Source organism: Heliangelus exortis, chromosome 24 (assembly GCF_036169615.1).
Source record: "Heliangelus exortis chromosome 24, bHelExo1.hap1, whole genome shotgun sequence".
Classification (NCBI taxonomy): Eukaryota; Metazoa; Chordata; class Aves; order Apodiformes; family Trochilidae; genus Heliangelus; species Heliangelus exortis.
This window is the reverse complement of record NC_092445.1, coordinates 1,275,067-1,289,986: the sequence shown is the minus strand read 5'-3', so window position 1 is coordinate 1,289,986 and position 14,920 is coordinate 1,275,067. Positions and strand designations below refer to the sequence as shown.

Sequence of the window (14,920 nt, the reverse complement as noted above, 5' to 3'; positions counted from 1 at the left end):
GTTTACTGTGGCTGCAAGAAATGTTGCCTGCCTGGTTTGCTTTCATTTGTTTGTTAGGCAGTTAGAGACACAGATGTTTTTTTCTTTTTTTGCAAAATAAAACCAAACTAGAAGATGTTTGTGGGTTGTTTTTTTTCCTTAGGTTTTGGGGGTTTTTTTTGAAGTAGAACAATTATTTTAATTACTGCTTAGACTCAGAGGTAGTAGTTATGTCCTGTACTTGCCTGCTTTCATCAGTGTGAAGGGCAAATTAAAACATGCCTTTTGAGTCTGCTTCATCAGAAAAGACTGAGGGACGTACTCATTGAGTCAAATCACAGTGGGAAGTAAAAGTTATTCTAAATATTTTTTCTAAACCCAGCCTCAGAATCTGAACCATCTTGGATTCAGGTAAACACAGGCTTTTTTTCTTTCACTTCAGTTTATTTAAGTAATTGAATTCAATTACTAGTTTGCTCAATGCCAAGATGCTCAAATATGTTTTCCCTCACTGTGGAATGGGCTGGAACTTGTGTATCATCATGAAAGATGATTAGTGCATTACAGTAATATCACTATTTGTTAAACAAGATTTTAATGCAAAATTGATTTTTTTTTCCCCCTCAAGTTGACAGTGCCTTTAAAGAGTTTGTATTTGACTATCAAGAAAACTCTTAAAAACGTTGGGGTTTTGTGTTAAATTGAATTTCTGATTTCCATCTCTATAAAGCTTGGTGCAAACAGGAGCTGTTTTCTAATATAATGAAAAGTGAGCACAAGGATTTCAAGTAAATGTACACGAAGCTGCACATGCTGCTAAGTAAACAAGAACAGATAAAATCTCATGTTGGATTAGTTTTAGCCCTAATGGACAAAGAATACATACAAGGCAATGCTTGTAGGGTGATGTAATATCTTCTGTTAAAAGTTATATTCTTGGGGGAAAAGCTGTGAAGTACACAGACCTTCTTGTGAAGGTTCAGGAGCAAAGCTTTGGGTGTCTGTGCAAAAGCCACCACCACGGGCACTGTAATTTCCTTTTTTTTATCTTTCCTTGCTTTTTATCTTCTTGGTTTCTATCAGAAATACACAGATTTTTATCCTCTTGATTTCTCTGCTTATAGATTTCTGGAGCTGTATTTCTTGACCTGTTCTGCTGGTATAAAAACTACAGAACCATAAATTCAACCACTGGATTCCAGCTAATTTTTTTCATCGAGGTTTTCTGCCTGACGATTAACAGCGTGGCTTTAATTGATGCGTTTAATTTGGGCACACGCAACACCCTTAGAAAAAAAACAACCTGATGCAGTGAAGTTGCATTGTAGGTGGCATTGTACTGCCTCTCCAGCTCTCTGGTTGTCTTGGGCAGGTTGTTGACATCACACAATTTTCCTCTTTTTTCTTTTCAGTCGCTAACTCCAACACGGGCAGCGGCTCCCGACGAGATTCCCTTACAGGGAGCAGTGACCTGTACAAGAGGACATCCAGCAGTTTGACACCTATAGGACACAGTTTTTATAATGGCCTTGGGTTTTCCTCCTCTCCTGGACCTGTGGGAATGCCTCTGCCCAGCCAAGGACCTGGCCACTCCCAGACTCCACCACCTTCCTTATCTTCACATGGATCGTCTTCAAGTTTAAACCTGGGTAAGAGCCCCAGTGGCACTGCCAGAGAATCACAGAATTTGTTGGAAAAAACCTTTAAGATCATCAAGGCTAATGATAACCTAACTCTACCAGCTGTAACCTAATTCTACCAAGTCCAGTGCTAACCCCTGTCCCTCAGCACCACATCTAAGTGGCTTTGAAACACGTGGTGATTCAGCCACCTCCCTGAGCCAGTGTTTGATAACTCAGTGAAGAATTTTGCTCTTAATATCCAATCTTAACCTCCCCTGGCACAACTTGAGGCCTTTTCCCCTTGTCCTGAAGTGCAGCTTGCTGCTCTGCTCTCCCGTGGTGCAGAGGTGGATACCCTGCTGTGGGTGGGGGAGGTACCTGCTGTCTCCTTGCTGCTCTGACTCCTGTGGCAGGATCCCAGCTTTTGCAGAAGTAGTAGATGAAATACTGAGGCAGGAACTGTAGCACTTAATGTTCTGGTTTTTTCTCTCACAGCACTTCAGCTGTCAGACAGGAAGGTTTTTGTGTTGCCTCTTTGTTTCCTTATCTAAATTATGGATAACATTCACAAATGTTTGAAAAACAAACTGTTTTTCTCACATCTCAGCAACAAGACCAGTTGTTTGGTATCCTGGAGTTAAATGGTTAGATAGGGGTAATCCTTAAACTTGTCAAAGGTTTTAAAATACCCATTAAGTTTTAAATCATAAATTAATGATCTCACAACACAGTTTCTTTCAACCAAAACATGCAGCTTATCTAAAGTACTGCTTAGCTTTTAGCTGAGGACTTTTTTTGCTTTTGAAAATTTCCATCAGTGTGTCTTTATCAAAAGCACATCAGTGCTTTCTTCATTTTGATAAGACACATGACTTCATACAAGCTACATCTTCTGGATTACCTCTTAGTTGGCCCAGAGCTCTTAAATACAATAAAGTAAATCTTAAAAAAATAAAGCAAATATTAAATAATAAGGCAATGGCCATCTGAACTTCCTAAAGTGTTGGTTTCCAGGCCTCAAATAAAGGAGAGAGGTTATTCATTGTATCTATACCAGGTAATTTAGTACCTGCTCAAAAAACCACTTTGTTTCTGTTGTCACCTGTCTGACTAGATTGACAAAACTTTTGGCTATGAGAACAGCCTCCCATGCATATAAACACTCATCAAATATTATATTTATTACAGTTATTACATACATGTGTGGTAAATTTGATGGTGGCTAAAAGTTAGCATGAAATAGTAATAACTAATTTCTCAAGACCAAATTAAGATTTGCCAGCTTTCTTTGTTCAGAGCTGTAATAGAATGGGATGGATTTTCAGCTTTGTTTATGCAGCTGACAGTTAAATAGCTACAATAAATAACTGCTGAAGACTAACCAAATTCCACACTAGAAAAAAGTCTGTTGCCTACAGGCAAACAAAAGAATGAATCTTTAAAAACTACATCAGAGAAAAGCTAATCTGTTTGAGAATAAACTCTGGAAAGAAAGCAGTGTTACCATTTACATCACTGGGTTGTGTCCCAGAGCACTTGGCATGGGTCTCCCCATCTTGACAAAATGTTCCTCTCCTTGTAGCCAGGTTTCCTTCGTGGCTGACTAAATGCTTGGTAATCCTGCAAGAAAAATCCTATACAGAATAGCTCTGCATTTGTGTGGTTTTCACCTTGAAATCCATAAAAGGTCTTTTTTTTTTTTTTTTTTTAAGTTTCTCTTCCACGTGTGGTGGAAGACAGCATTAAATTACAATTGTAGCTTCCTGTGATTATCAAATAAGTTTTAATGCTATAAACCCAGCACAGGCAGTGTTTTTCCTTGTGAGAAGCTTGAAGCAGACTCCTTTTATATTTGGGGGTGTTATCAGTGGTTTGGGATAAAAAGGACAAGGAGTATTTCTAAATATCTGAAAAGTAAAGGCCAGATGGAAACACCCAAACGTGGGCTTTGCAAAAAGGGAAATTAAAGCTGCTGAGTTTTGAGCCACATCCTGCATTATGTGTGTGTGGGGGGGACACACAACCTGGGGGAGTCACATCAAGTAATTTTGCTTTCAGGGTTGCACAATGACATAAGAAGTTGGCATTGAATCTGACTTGGAGTCAGCAAATCTCTGGTTGGGTGCAGTGTAAGTTGTGGGTTTGACTTTGTCACGTCCTGTGGCTGCACAGAAGTCAATCCTGGGTTGGGTTGGTGGTGTGGAAAGCTCCAGCTCTGACTCTTCTGGCTTGCTGAAAGCTCATTGCTGTGAAAAATGGTGTGTGTTTATCAAGCTGGGCTTTTTTCCTGGTGTTGTAAAGTGACCTTGGGAAGTGTCTGGGCCATCACAAATACCTGAAATAACCACACAGCCAGTTCTTAACAAAAATTGCTGCAGGAGGAGGAAGGTTGATCTAAAACATGCTTTAAACTCCAGGGGATATGAACATGTGCAGCTGTGCATAGTTAGGAGAAAGCAACTGTAAAAGCAGCTGCCCAGAGGCAGCAGGGGCTCTTCTTCCCTAATACTGATCAGAATTATAGAATTATAAATTACTTAAATACATCTTTTTTTTTTTCATTATAAAATTTAACTTTAGCCAGCTGCATTTCCCATCAGTTCATGAAGCTTGTGTGCAGCTAGTGTGGTCCTAACAGAAACATTTATCACCCTGCAGCCTGGGGCTGAGCGTGTCCAGCTCTGGGTTTTCCCAATTTGGACTGGGGATCAGGATTTGCAGCAGATGAGTAATTATTTTAATTATAGAATACACTTACATGAGCTGCTTGGGAAAGAGCTGCCCCATACTGTGTCAGCTGGTGGTTTAAAAGGCAGGATCTGTGTCAGGAAGCTGATAGAGCCATTGGAAGATTGAATTTATTAGAGATTTTTGGGGCAAAACTGTCAGAGGGGTTGATAATCAAATGGCTGTGACCAACTGGGAGGGCTGTGGGGTACAACTGGTGGCACTGGGCTGCATGGGGTGACAGGTTGGTGAGTGACACTGGGGGTATATTGGGGATGTCTTAGAGGTGGCTGCCTCCTGCCATCCCCAGCCCTGGGGAGGTGGTGTGTGGGGTCCCCTTGGCAATTTGGGGGTCCCCTTGGTGGCCTGGGGGTCCCCTGGGCAGGGTGGGTGCTGCCCAGTGCCTCTGCGTGGAGCCCTGGGGAGGGAAGGGCAGTGGGGATGTCTCCTCCCCCTGCTTGCTCCCAGAGCCATCTTTTCATCTTCCTTTCTCTCCAGTCGTTCTGGCAGTTCTCCTGCTGAGAACTCCCACTTTGTGGAGCAATTTGAGTGCGTTAGAAAAGCCCCCTGGAAGCTTGCTAAAGAAGTGCTTTGTTTTCAGAAAGCATCCTTTGTGTTTTCTTCCCCTGAGGTTTCTTTTTGACTCATCATTCCATTGTCCTTCTTTCCCCTCCCCCTGAAATCAGTAATTCTTTCAGGTCAGTGTCCATCTCGAGTGTCTCAGCAAGCACCAAGAAGATGCCTGAGCATTCCCAAGTAGGAAACACCACAGTCTGAAGCCTGAGTGACACATCAGCCTCTGAGTCCCCAGGGAAGAGTCAATGCTCTTTGCCCACCCCAGATACAGATTTTTTTCCTGACGTATCCCAGACACTTTTAAGAAAATATGGTCACTCTCTTTGGTGACAGAGCCACCCCACAGCTGTCCCTTCTGTAAAACTTCCATGTCCTGCAGCACTAATTGGTTGTTGTGTGGGTGCTGAGGGCTTTGCCTGGAAGCGTGGTGGGTTTAGCACCCACCACACAGTTTGCAGACCCCTTCTCAAGTTTGTTGTGGCTGAGGATACAGGAGAAACTGTCAGTCCTGTCCCTTCTTTGGGGTTTTTGCCCTTGTATTCTATCCCAGTGTCTCTGAGAGATCCAGGAGCTTCCAACCTCCATGTACTTGGAATCTACTTGGCAAAGTCTTCTCAGCCATCCATTGGCATGAAGGAGCTGGAGGTGCTCCAAGGTTCCAGGCCTTTGCTGGTTGGCAGGTGGGTTGCAGAAGTGGTTGCTTGACTTAAGAAACCTGTTCCCTACGTGGTCCTTTCAGTCCCAGTGTGATGTTGGACATCACAGGGTGACCTGCACTCAGCTTCTCCATTGGGGGACAGACAGAAAGGTAGAAGAATGTGGAGTAGTTCGTGGTTTATTTTAAAATTCCCAAAAGATCAGAAAGTTTTTCTCAGAAAACCTCTGACAGAGAAGATTATACAACCTGTACTTTCCTGCATACCTAAGAGATAAGGCAGATTGATAGCAGGGGGAGTGCTCAGCCCTTTCCTCTTGCAGATCAGGAACTGTGACTCTGACTTGCTCCAGGCTGGTGATTCTGAGCTCTTTTGAGTTTGCTTTCCCTGAGAGGTGATTACTGTGCTTTGAATATCCTGAATATCCCTCCAGCAGTAAGGAACATCACTCTTTGGAGTTCTTGCTCAATTAGGAAGTCAGGTAGATAGAGAAGATGCTGGCCCCACACCATTGGCAAGGCAACAGAAGAAAGATGTGAACAAGAAGCTCTCCTGAAGGTTTGGCACCAGTTCTGGAGAAGTCAGAACACGTTTGCCCAGCACAGAGACAGGGGAACTTAATTATCAGCTACTTAATTCTCAGACAGGGTTTCCTGCATGGGAGCTTCCTTCAGGCATTGATGGAAGAGGAGTACAGTTCACTCTTTTTTTTTTTCCTTCTTTTTTTTTTTTTTTCTTTTTTTCTTCCTTTCATTTATTGTTTTTATTTCAGACACTGTCATTTGCACATCTGCCAGGAGAAAATCTGTTCTTATTGCAGACAGCCCTACTGATGTTTGCCTTCAAGGTTTTCTTCCTTCCCAAAGACTTCCTGTAGCTGGTTTGGGTTTTTTTTTCAGATGCTTTCTTCATGTTGGCCTTACAGGTGCCAGGTTCCTGTGTAATAACATTTTTCTGGGGAGGACTTTGTCCCACCCAGGAAAAACTCTGCTCACTCATCCTGCAGCCTCTCACCAGCAGAGGGATCCCCAGCCCTGCAAGAGAGGGAAGAGTCCTCTGGCAGAGCTGAAGCAAATGTCAAAAAATTATAGACAAGGAAACAGTGGATGAAGCTTTAAGTGCTTATGGCTTGGTACCTGTTACTGGAGAACCCAAATGCTGTCTTAATGCAGATGAAAATCTCCAGAGAATCTGGGAAAGCTCAGCACTTTTCAGATATATATTTACACTTTTGAATTTCTTGTTAATTATTTAATAGTGATTTAATATATTTAAAATTTGTATACTTGCTTCTTGCTGCCTTTTTCTTATCTAATAGCATCTTAATTCTGTCCCCACACCCACTGTGTTTCTTTTCAATCTTCACGTGGCAGCAGGATAGGGGAAAAAAAGCAGAGGATAAAGTAATTACAACCAGCAAATTAGCAAGTGGCCTTGACAGTTTGTCTGGTTTAGACAGCTCTGAGATAGAGTGAGGAGCAGAAGTTGTTACAGGCTGTTCTTTGCTGAAGTCTGTAGCTGTTCCCCTCTCTGTACAACAGCACCATGCTAAGGAACAGTGCTTGAACACATCCCCACCAAAATGATTTTGGAGGCATTTCATTTAGTTTAGTTTAGTTCAAAGCTATCTCTGAAACCTTAGTGGAAAAAAGAGTGATGAGAAGTGAAATGGTTCACCCAGGTTGTAAAGAAATCCCTCAGCTACTTTTATTTCATCTTTCTTTCATTCTCCAGGGGTCAGCAATCTGTGGCCAAGAGGGCCAATGGTGGCCTGGGGGGCATCAGGAAGTGTCCAGCAGATCCAGGGAGGTTTTCCTCCCCCTCTGCTCTGCCCTGGGGAGATCACACCTGGAATACTGGACCCAGTTTGGGGCTCCCCAGTTCAAGAGAGACAGGGATCTACTGGAGAGAGGCCAAGGGAGAGCTGTGAGGGTGCTGAAGAGACTTGAGCATCTCTGCTGGGAAGAAAGGCTGAGAGTCCTGGGCTGTTCAGTCTTGAGAAGAGAAGGCTGAGAGGGGATCTGCTGAATGCCCATCACTATCTGAGGGGTGGGGGGCAAGAGGATGAGGCCAGTCTCTTGCCAGTGGTTCCCAGGAACAGGACAAGGAATAATGGGTTGAAGCCAGAACACAGAAGTTCTACCTCAACCTGAGGAGAAACTTCTTGAGTGTGAGGGAGCCCAGAGAGGTTGTGGAGTCTCCTTCTCTGGAGCCTTTCCAGACCCCCCTGGATGTGTTTTGTGTGCCCTGCCCTGGGGGATCCTGCTGGGGGATCTCTAGAGGTCCCTTCCAAGCCCTGACATTTATGATTCTGTGGTTCTCTTGCTCTCTCCATCAGGAAGCTGCCCCTGACAGTGTGGTCTCTGCTGAACCAACACGAGGAGGGCTGGGAGTGGGAGAAGCCATTTAGAAAGAGTGCTCTAAATGTCAAGTCTGTCACCTCTGGTATTAAGATGTCACGAGTGGGCTGGAGGTGCTGCTGGCTGGGAGAGGAACCTTATGAATGGAGCAGTTAATATTCCTCCTGCTGGCTCATTTGTAAATGTGTGAGAGAGGCTGTAAACAGGAAAAGCTTTAGAGAGGAATGAATTCAAGAGAAGGGAAATGAAGAGGGAAAGAAAGGGGGAAGGGAGGGACTAAATCACCACATCTGATGATGTCCCCTAGGCCACCACTTGGAGCTGAGGCTCAGCCTGGGACAGGGAAGATGGATGGACCTTTCTTACCTTTTAGGTAACTCAGGCACCATCTTAGGAAACAGGTATTGATCTCCAGGAGCTCATTAAACCCTACAGGGAGTTCTCATCCTCCTGGTGCCACTCTTTAACCCAGGCCCAGTTTGAGGTAGAGAATCCTCCAAGGCAGATGTGTAGAGGACAATCCTGGGGCACAGGAACCATGCACAGAGCATGAGGAAGAGCTCCAGAGAGGTCAGGTTGGAAAGGAAACTCCTCAGCACCCCTTTGGCCTCCTTACTGCCTGGTTTGGAGGCAGCCCTGGAATCCTGCAGCTCTAGATGAAGAGGTGGCAGTCTTGGCTGGGTGTTTCAGGCACCACTTTGCTGTGGGGACAGAGTTCTGCTGGCCAGGGTCTAAGATGGGGATTTCTGGCGTGATAATGGATCCTACTGGTCAGGCAGAGCTCCTTTTGGAGTTTGCTTTTGAAGAAAGGGCCTGAGATGCTGTTATTTCCTTGGATGTAACCATGCAGCTCCTAAACCCCAAGTCAGGACAACTTATACTTCAAAACACCCTGAAAACAAGGGAGAAAATGTTAGAGCAAAGCTCGGTCCCTTCCAACCCTCAGCAGAGGCTGATCTTGGACCACAGGAAAGCTGCCTTCCAACCCTTGAAATTCTCTGCTTCTCTGATCATGTGAAATAACCTTTTCTTGTTCTGCCTGGCAGGAGGGCTCACAAATGGGAGTGGACGGTACATCTCTGCTGCCCCTGGAGCTGAAGCCAAGTACCGCAGTGCCAGCAGTGCCTCCAGCCTCTTCAGCCCCAGCAGCACACTCTTCCCCTCCTCCCGCCTGCGCTATGGGATGTCGGATGTGATGCCCTCGGGCCGCAGCCGCCTGCTGGAGGATTTCCGCAACAACCGCTACCCCAACCTGCAGCTGAGGGAGATCGCGGGGCACATCATGGAGTTCTCCCAAGATCAGCATGGATCCAGGTGGGATGAAAAAAAAAAAACCCTAACAACCTCGTGCTCTTGGGACAAAAGCTGTTCTCTGCTTCGGTTGTTAGCATCACATCCTAGAATCACAGAATATGGCTCTGTGGTTGGAAGGATCATCTCAAGGATCATCTGGTCCAACCCTTCTCACAGTGTTGTTGTTGTGAGGTGACTCAGCACCCCATCAAGCTGAGACTTCCAACTATCCCAAGTGGGGTAATCCACCACTTCCTCTGGGAGACCATTCCCATGGTCTGTCCTCAGAATGAAAAATTTTCCTCTGGTGTCCAATGGGAATCTCCCCAGGAGCAACTTGTGCCCATTTTCTCTTGTCTTGTCTATGGGATTCCTTAGAAATCAGGAGTCTCCATCTGCTTTGTAGCGTCCCTTTAAGTACTGGAACATCTTGAAGCAAAGAAGCAGAACAGGGAAAAGGAGGGAACAGGGAAAAGCCAAGCAGTGTAGTTGTAACAATCACTCTGAGCCACCTTCTTGAAGATTATTGGGGTACAGGTGCTGGTTCTTTCTCTAACAAGGAACTTGCTCATAATTTGCTTGCCAGTCCCACGGGTGTAGCTTAACTCATTGTAAAGAGCCTTCTGGATGTAGGACTTTGTATTTCTCTGCTTTGTTTGGAATTGAGGGGATTATTGGGATATTGACAATGATGTGTGACCATGGATCTCATGGCAGCAACCACCTTGAGGTTTCAGATCACTGGGTAGGGTAACTGTGTCTCAAAAAAATGTGTAAGAACGTAATGTATGAGGCTTTTGAATGGATTTGTTTTAACAAATGTGGTGAGGGTGGGGGTTATGTGCCAGTGGCATCACACCAGCCTTCTTTTCCAGGTTTATTCAGCTGAAACTGGAACGTGCTACCCCAGCAGAACGTCAGCTTGTGTTCAATGAGATCCTCCAGGCAGCCTATCAGTTGATGGTTGATGTGTTTGGAAATTATGTCATCCAGAAGTTCTTTGAAGTAAGTCTGCATTCCCCCACAACTTGTGCTCTCCTAAAGTGTTGGACAAGCTCATAGAAACCCTGCTCTTTGGCTAGAATGTTGGGTTTCTGTCAACACTGATGTCATCTCCTCCCCACAGGCTGTTGCATTATTCCTGTTGGAGTGACTGAGGTGTGGGACTCGTAAAGATTCATCTGAAAAGTAACACTTTGTGCTTGAAAAAGTGTAGGAATAAATGCAAAAAGTGTAGGAATAAATAGCAGCATATCCAGGAGATGGAAGTCCAACCAGACTTCTCAAGGATGCTGTGTGAGCTGACAGTACTCATGTATTTAGGAACAAAACTGAAACTTTTTCAGTAAACAGCATCTGCTGGAAGCAAGTGTTGTGTTTTCATACCAGGAGGTTGGGCATCTCTTGAACCTGCTCTTTTGCTTCTCCATCAAACCTTGGTGGTTCTTGTATCTGGTAATTTTATAGCAACCTTGTCAAGGGTTAGTGAGTGGGCAGGTGGCACCCTGGTGGCTCCAGCACCTTTGACTGAAGTTTTTGACACGTGTCACTTGTCTGACAGGCAGAGAGCAGACATCTGGCTTCTGCTTCTTCACATCTATTGAGGTGTGGTTGGTAATTTTCAGTAGAATCATCATTAAGGTTAGAAAAAACATTTAGGATCATCATATCCAACCACCAGAACCTTTTTTAACAATTGTTTAACACCTCAGTGTGATGGTGTGGGAGAGCTGCTGTGTCACTTGGCCACCAGAGAGGGGTTTGGGCTTGTGGTGACTGGTTTTTATCTTCCCAGTTTGGCAGCCTGGAACAGAAGTTAGCTCTGGCAGAACGTATCCGTGGCCATGTTCTGTCCCTGGCTCTGCAGATGTATGGCTGTAGGGTGATCCAGAAGGCCCTTGAGTTTATTCCCCCAGACCAGCAGGTAATTGTAAGTTTCAATTTTAACTTTCTTCTTGATGTTTTAACGTTCCTTGCTGTTTGGTGACCTGGACTTCGACCTTCTGTTCCTCTTGTGGCTGCTGTTCTTTTGGTTTGGTTTGGTTTATGGCATGTCTGCTGTGTTTTATGTGCATGATAAGTCTGTGAACACCATTGCTGGGTCTTGTCCTCTCTTTGTTCCACTTAATTGGTAGTGGTGTTGGTTCTTTGTTAATTCCCTAAGATCAGGTTGTCTGTGTTAAGGAAACTGAGAATGATGGTGAATGAAAAGGTATTTTTAAATCCCTGGAACAAAGCAATGCTGGAGTTTTGCCTTTAATATTTGCTAAGATATCATTGCTTTGATATGTGGGTCAATATTCTGCTTTCCTCCTAGTTGAGCCAGGCCTGGCACTGGGGAGATGTGGATGATAGCCAGAGTCCCACACAAAGCTCATTAATAAAGCACTTTCTCAAGGGTTTTATTAACAATGAATTAAGATGAAAAAAACACTCGTCAGGCTGGCTATTAAAGGTGCTTGGAATACAAGAATCTCAATGTAGGTTATTAAATTAAAAAACTGAGAGGCTTTAGGAATGTTTGTTCCCTTTAGGCTGAGCCTGAGCTGAGCTGCAGACTCAGTGTGTCAGCAGGGTGGAGCCCAAGCTCCAGCACTGCTGCTCCAAGCATTTATTGTCTTCCTCCAGAAGGGCATTTTTCAGCTCACTCTCATCCTGAAATGCCTGTTTTTTCTATCAATTCCACAACTGAACTCACCCAGTTTTGTAGTAATGAAACTGTCATTCTCTGTTTTCTGATGGTGAAGCTTTTATCCTGCCCGTGTGGTACATGATTCACACCTGAGCTTTGTCTGCTTAATTATCACACAGTATTTACCTTGCTTCTGTAAAATAGTAGCAAGTTCTTGTCCTGCTGCTGACCCCATTTTAGCAGCATGCAAGGCTGATCCCCCAAAAGTTTGTGAAGTTTGGGCATTTTAGATTTCTTTCACCTTGAGGGAAGTAGAGGAGGAAATAGGGCACGCACAGTGATGTTGCTGTTCACTAAAATTCCTTAAATTTGGATAGTTGTAAAAAGGCACTCAGGTTTAATGTAAGGAGTGCTACTTCTTGTCACAGTAACATTTTTCTTGCTGGTTTCTGTAGCACAGCAAGCTTCTTCTCTGCACTTGGCCACTGGAAAACTCCCAGTTTAGAATACAGAGATGCATCCTTCATCCCTTTCATATCCTTAACACATTTAGCAGTGAAAACTTTGCCTTTGTGAGCCACGGAGCCTGGTGGTGCTTTCTGTTTGTCTTTTTCTCCCCCTAATAGAATGAGATGGTAAGGGAGTTGGATGGCCACGTCCTCAAGTGTGTGAAAGACCAGAATGGGAACCATGTGGTGCAGAAGTGCATTGAGTGTGTGCAGCCTCAGTCCCTGCAGTTCATCATTGATGCTTTTAAAGGCCAGGTAAGTCCTTGACCAAGATACTGACTCTCATTCTTCATAATCTTTTATGTTGCCTTGAATAGCATGAGAGTGTCTGCAACTTGTTCAGCTATGTTGAATTTTAAATTTTGGCAAACAGTAGGGACACTGGGAACTCCCTGGTCATGTCTCTGGTACTGGGTTTGTGCAGGTGTTTCACAGTAAAGCATCCTTACAGATGTGTTCTCCTGGAACATCAAGTATTTTTTGACTGGTGGAGGGAAAACCAAGCCTCTCACTAATCCATCTTCACAAAAAAAGTGGTGAGAGGTCTGTGATGGGTGTAGTCACCTTTGATTGTGATCCCTGCCTGTCAGGATGGTTTCCTCAGACCATGGGAAGAACATGAGTTGCATTTAGAAAGGGGCAGTTACTTGTGCTTCATTCCCTCCTACCACCTTTTTTTCTTTTTTTTTTTCTTGGTATCCCCTCCTGAGTTGATGTCCTGGATATTAATTGTGTAGCTGGCTTTATTCTGCCCATAGTCAGCATGTCTTCCATTTCAGCAGTGCTGGTTTGGGCATTTTCAGCTTCAACTTAATTGGCTTTGGATGAGGACTTTGAAGTATTGAGGGGTTTACCACAGGGATGTGAGGATAGCCCCAGGGTTTTTAGAGCAGGAACCAGGCTACAGGAGTTTGGCTGCTCCTGGAACAGCTTTGAAAGTGGGGACTTGCTTGGCTGTGTCAAAACATGCAGGATTCTAGCTGGAAACTCACTCAGCAGATCTGCTGGTTCAGGTTTTGCTTTGGACCTTTCACTAGGGAGTCAGGCTGGGCAGAAATACTTCTGAGGGACTTGGGTGATGACACTGATGTGTCTTTGCCCAGCCATCCCACTTTCATCTGAACTTTCATCTGGAAGATTAAATTTACCACCTCGACTGTTTTTTCTGCAGTTAATTGCACTTCAAGTCTTGTTTTCCTGCACAGTTTACTCAACAGTTATTAAAATTTTGTATGCTGTCAATTTAACTGCAGTGCTGGGATTTGCTACTTAGTTAATTTTAAGCAACCAAATAGGACTTTGTGTTTTAGACAGAAAAAATGTGCAGCAATAACAAAAAGGTGTCATGTTCCTAGCAACAGATTTGGTAATGCGTTAAAAATGAGCAAGAAGCTTCTTTTGTTGTCACTTCTCCTGAGTGCAGTTAAGGCTTTGAAACAAATCCAAATAGTTGAGAAAAATCCTTTGCTGAGCACTTTGAACCTTCCTGGTTTGTACTGTTTCTTACACAGCTCCAAACAGAGCTGGCAAACAGGAGGCCGGATTTTTTTTTTCTTTTGAAACAGTTTTTTAAAACAGCTTTCTAAGAAGGCTTGGCTGTCCTGGTGGTCTTTTTATTGCTCAAATGGCTTTGCCATTTCTTTTCCTCTTTCCTGAATGGGGAAGCTGAAGCCTGAGCAGGGGTGTGAGGTGCTTCCCCCACCCCCTGTGGCAGTGGGGAGAAGATGGTTCCAGTTTCACCTCATGCTCTCTGGAGCTGCTGTGCTGCAACCTGACATTCCCTGCCATTCCTGAGAAAAACCACTGTGTGTTCATAGAGTTCCAGAAGTTTTCTGGGTTTCCCAAAGGCTAACTAACAGATTTCTTGCTGCCTGTGCTTGCCTGTCTTGGTCACATGCAGGTTTTTGCATTGTCCACACATCCCTATGGCTGTCGTGTGATCCAGAGGATCCTTGAACACTGTCTTCCTGAGCAGACCCTTCCCATCTTGGAGGAGCTTCACCAGCACACTGAGCAGCTGGTTCAGGTCTGTCTGGGAAGAGGGAATTTGGGTGCTGAGTGGTGTTTTCTCAGTTACTGCTTAGTGTTAGGAAAGCTTTTGGGAAGTGGGACTGCAGCTATAGTGCTGCTGGGGTCCTGTGAATACAGGGACTGCATTTTTGAGGAGGAATAGGAAAAAACATGCAGACAAGAAACCCATCACCACTAATTGGTTGGGCTATGTTCAAATATCCAGCAGATACCAAAACTACAGTTACTTCCTTTTTTAAAAAGGCTTTTAAGTACTGAGTAGGTGGACATCCTAATATTTCACTCCAGAATCATTTTGGTTGGAAAAGACCTTTAAGATCATCAAGTCCAACCTTTAACCCAGCATTGCCAAGTAAGATCTTAAAGGAGTTGGTGCAAAGAGCTGATTAACTTCTAGGAAAAGAAAATGCCAGGTAATTCAGGTTCTTAAAATGTGGTGGTTTTATGCACACCCCTTTCCTGGCTCCCTTTGCTCTTCTTTGGAGTCCTTCTGAGGGCTTGTTTTGCTCAGCCTTTGGGATTGGGGCACAAATAA

The 14,920-nt window shown here is 44.3% G+C and overlaps 1 protein-coding gene across 16 annotated transcripts in view; it reads left to right on the top strand.

The window, feature by feature from the left end:
• PUM1 (pumilio RNA binding family member 1) overlaps window positions 1-14,920 on the top strand; it is a 77,138-nt gene that overhangs the window by 54,196 nt on the left and 8,022 nt on the right. For 11 of the 16 annotated variants that reach the window (XM_071768073.1, XM_071768078.1, XM_071768070.1 and 8 more), the window contains 6 exons: window positions 1,392-1,628; window positions 8,967-9,234; window positions 10,089-10,218; window positions 11,009-11,143; window positions 12,472-12,609; window positions 14,255-14,380. In XM_071768073.1, coding sequence (XP_071624174.1) covers window positions 1,392-1,628; window positions 8,967-9,234; window positions 10,089-10,218; window positions 11,009-11,143; window positions 12,472-12,609; window positions 14,255-14,380 — 1,034 coding nt within the window. The remainder of the gene's footprint in view (window positions 1-1,391; window positions 1,629-8,966; window positions 9,235-10,088; window positions 10,219-11,008; window positions 11,144-12,471; window positions 12,610-14,254; window positions 14,381-14,920) is intronic. The other 5 variants (XM_071768080.1, XM_071768079.1, XM_071768072.1 and 2 more) reach the window with 1 other exon arrangement.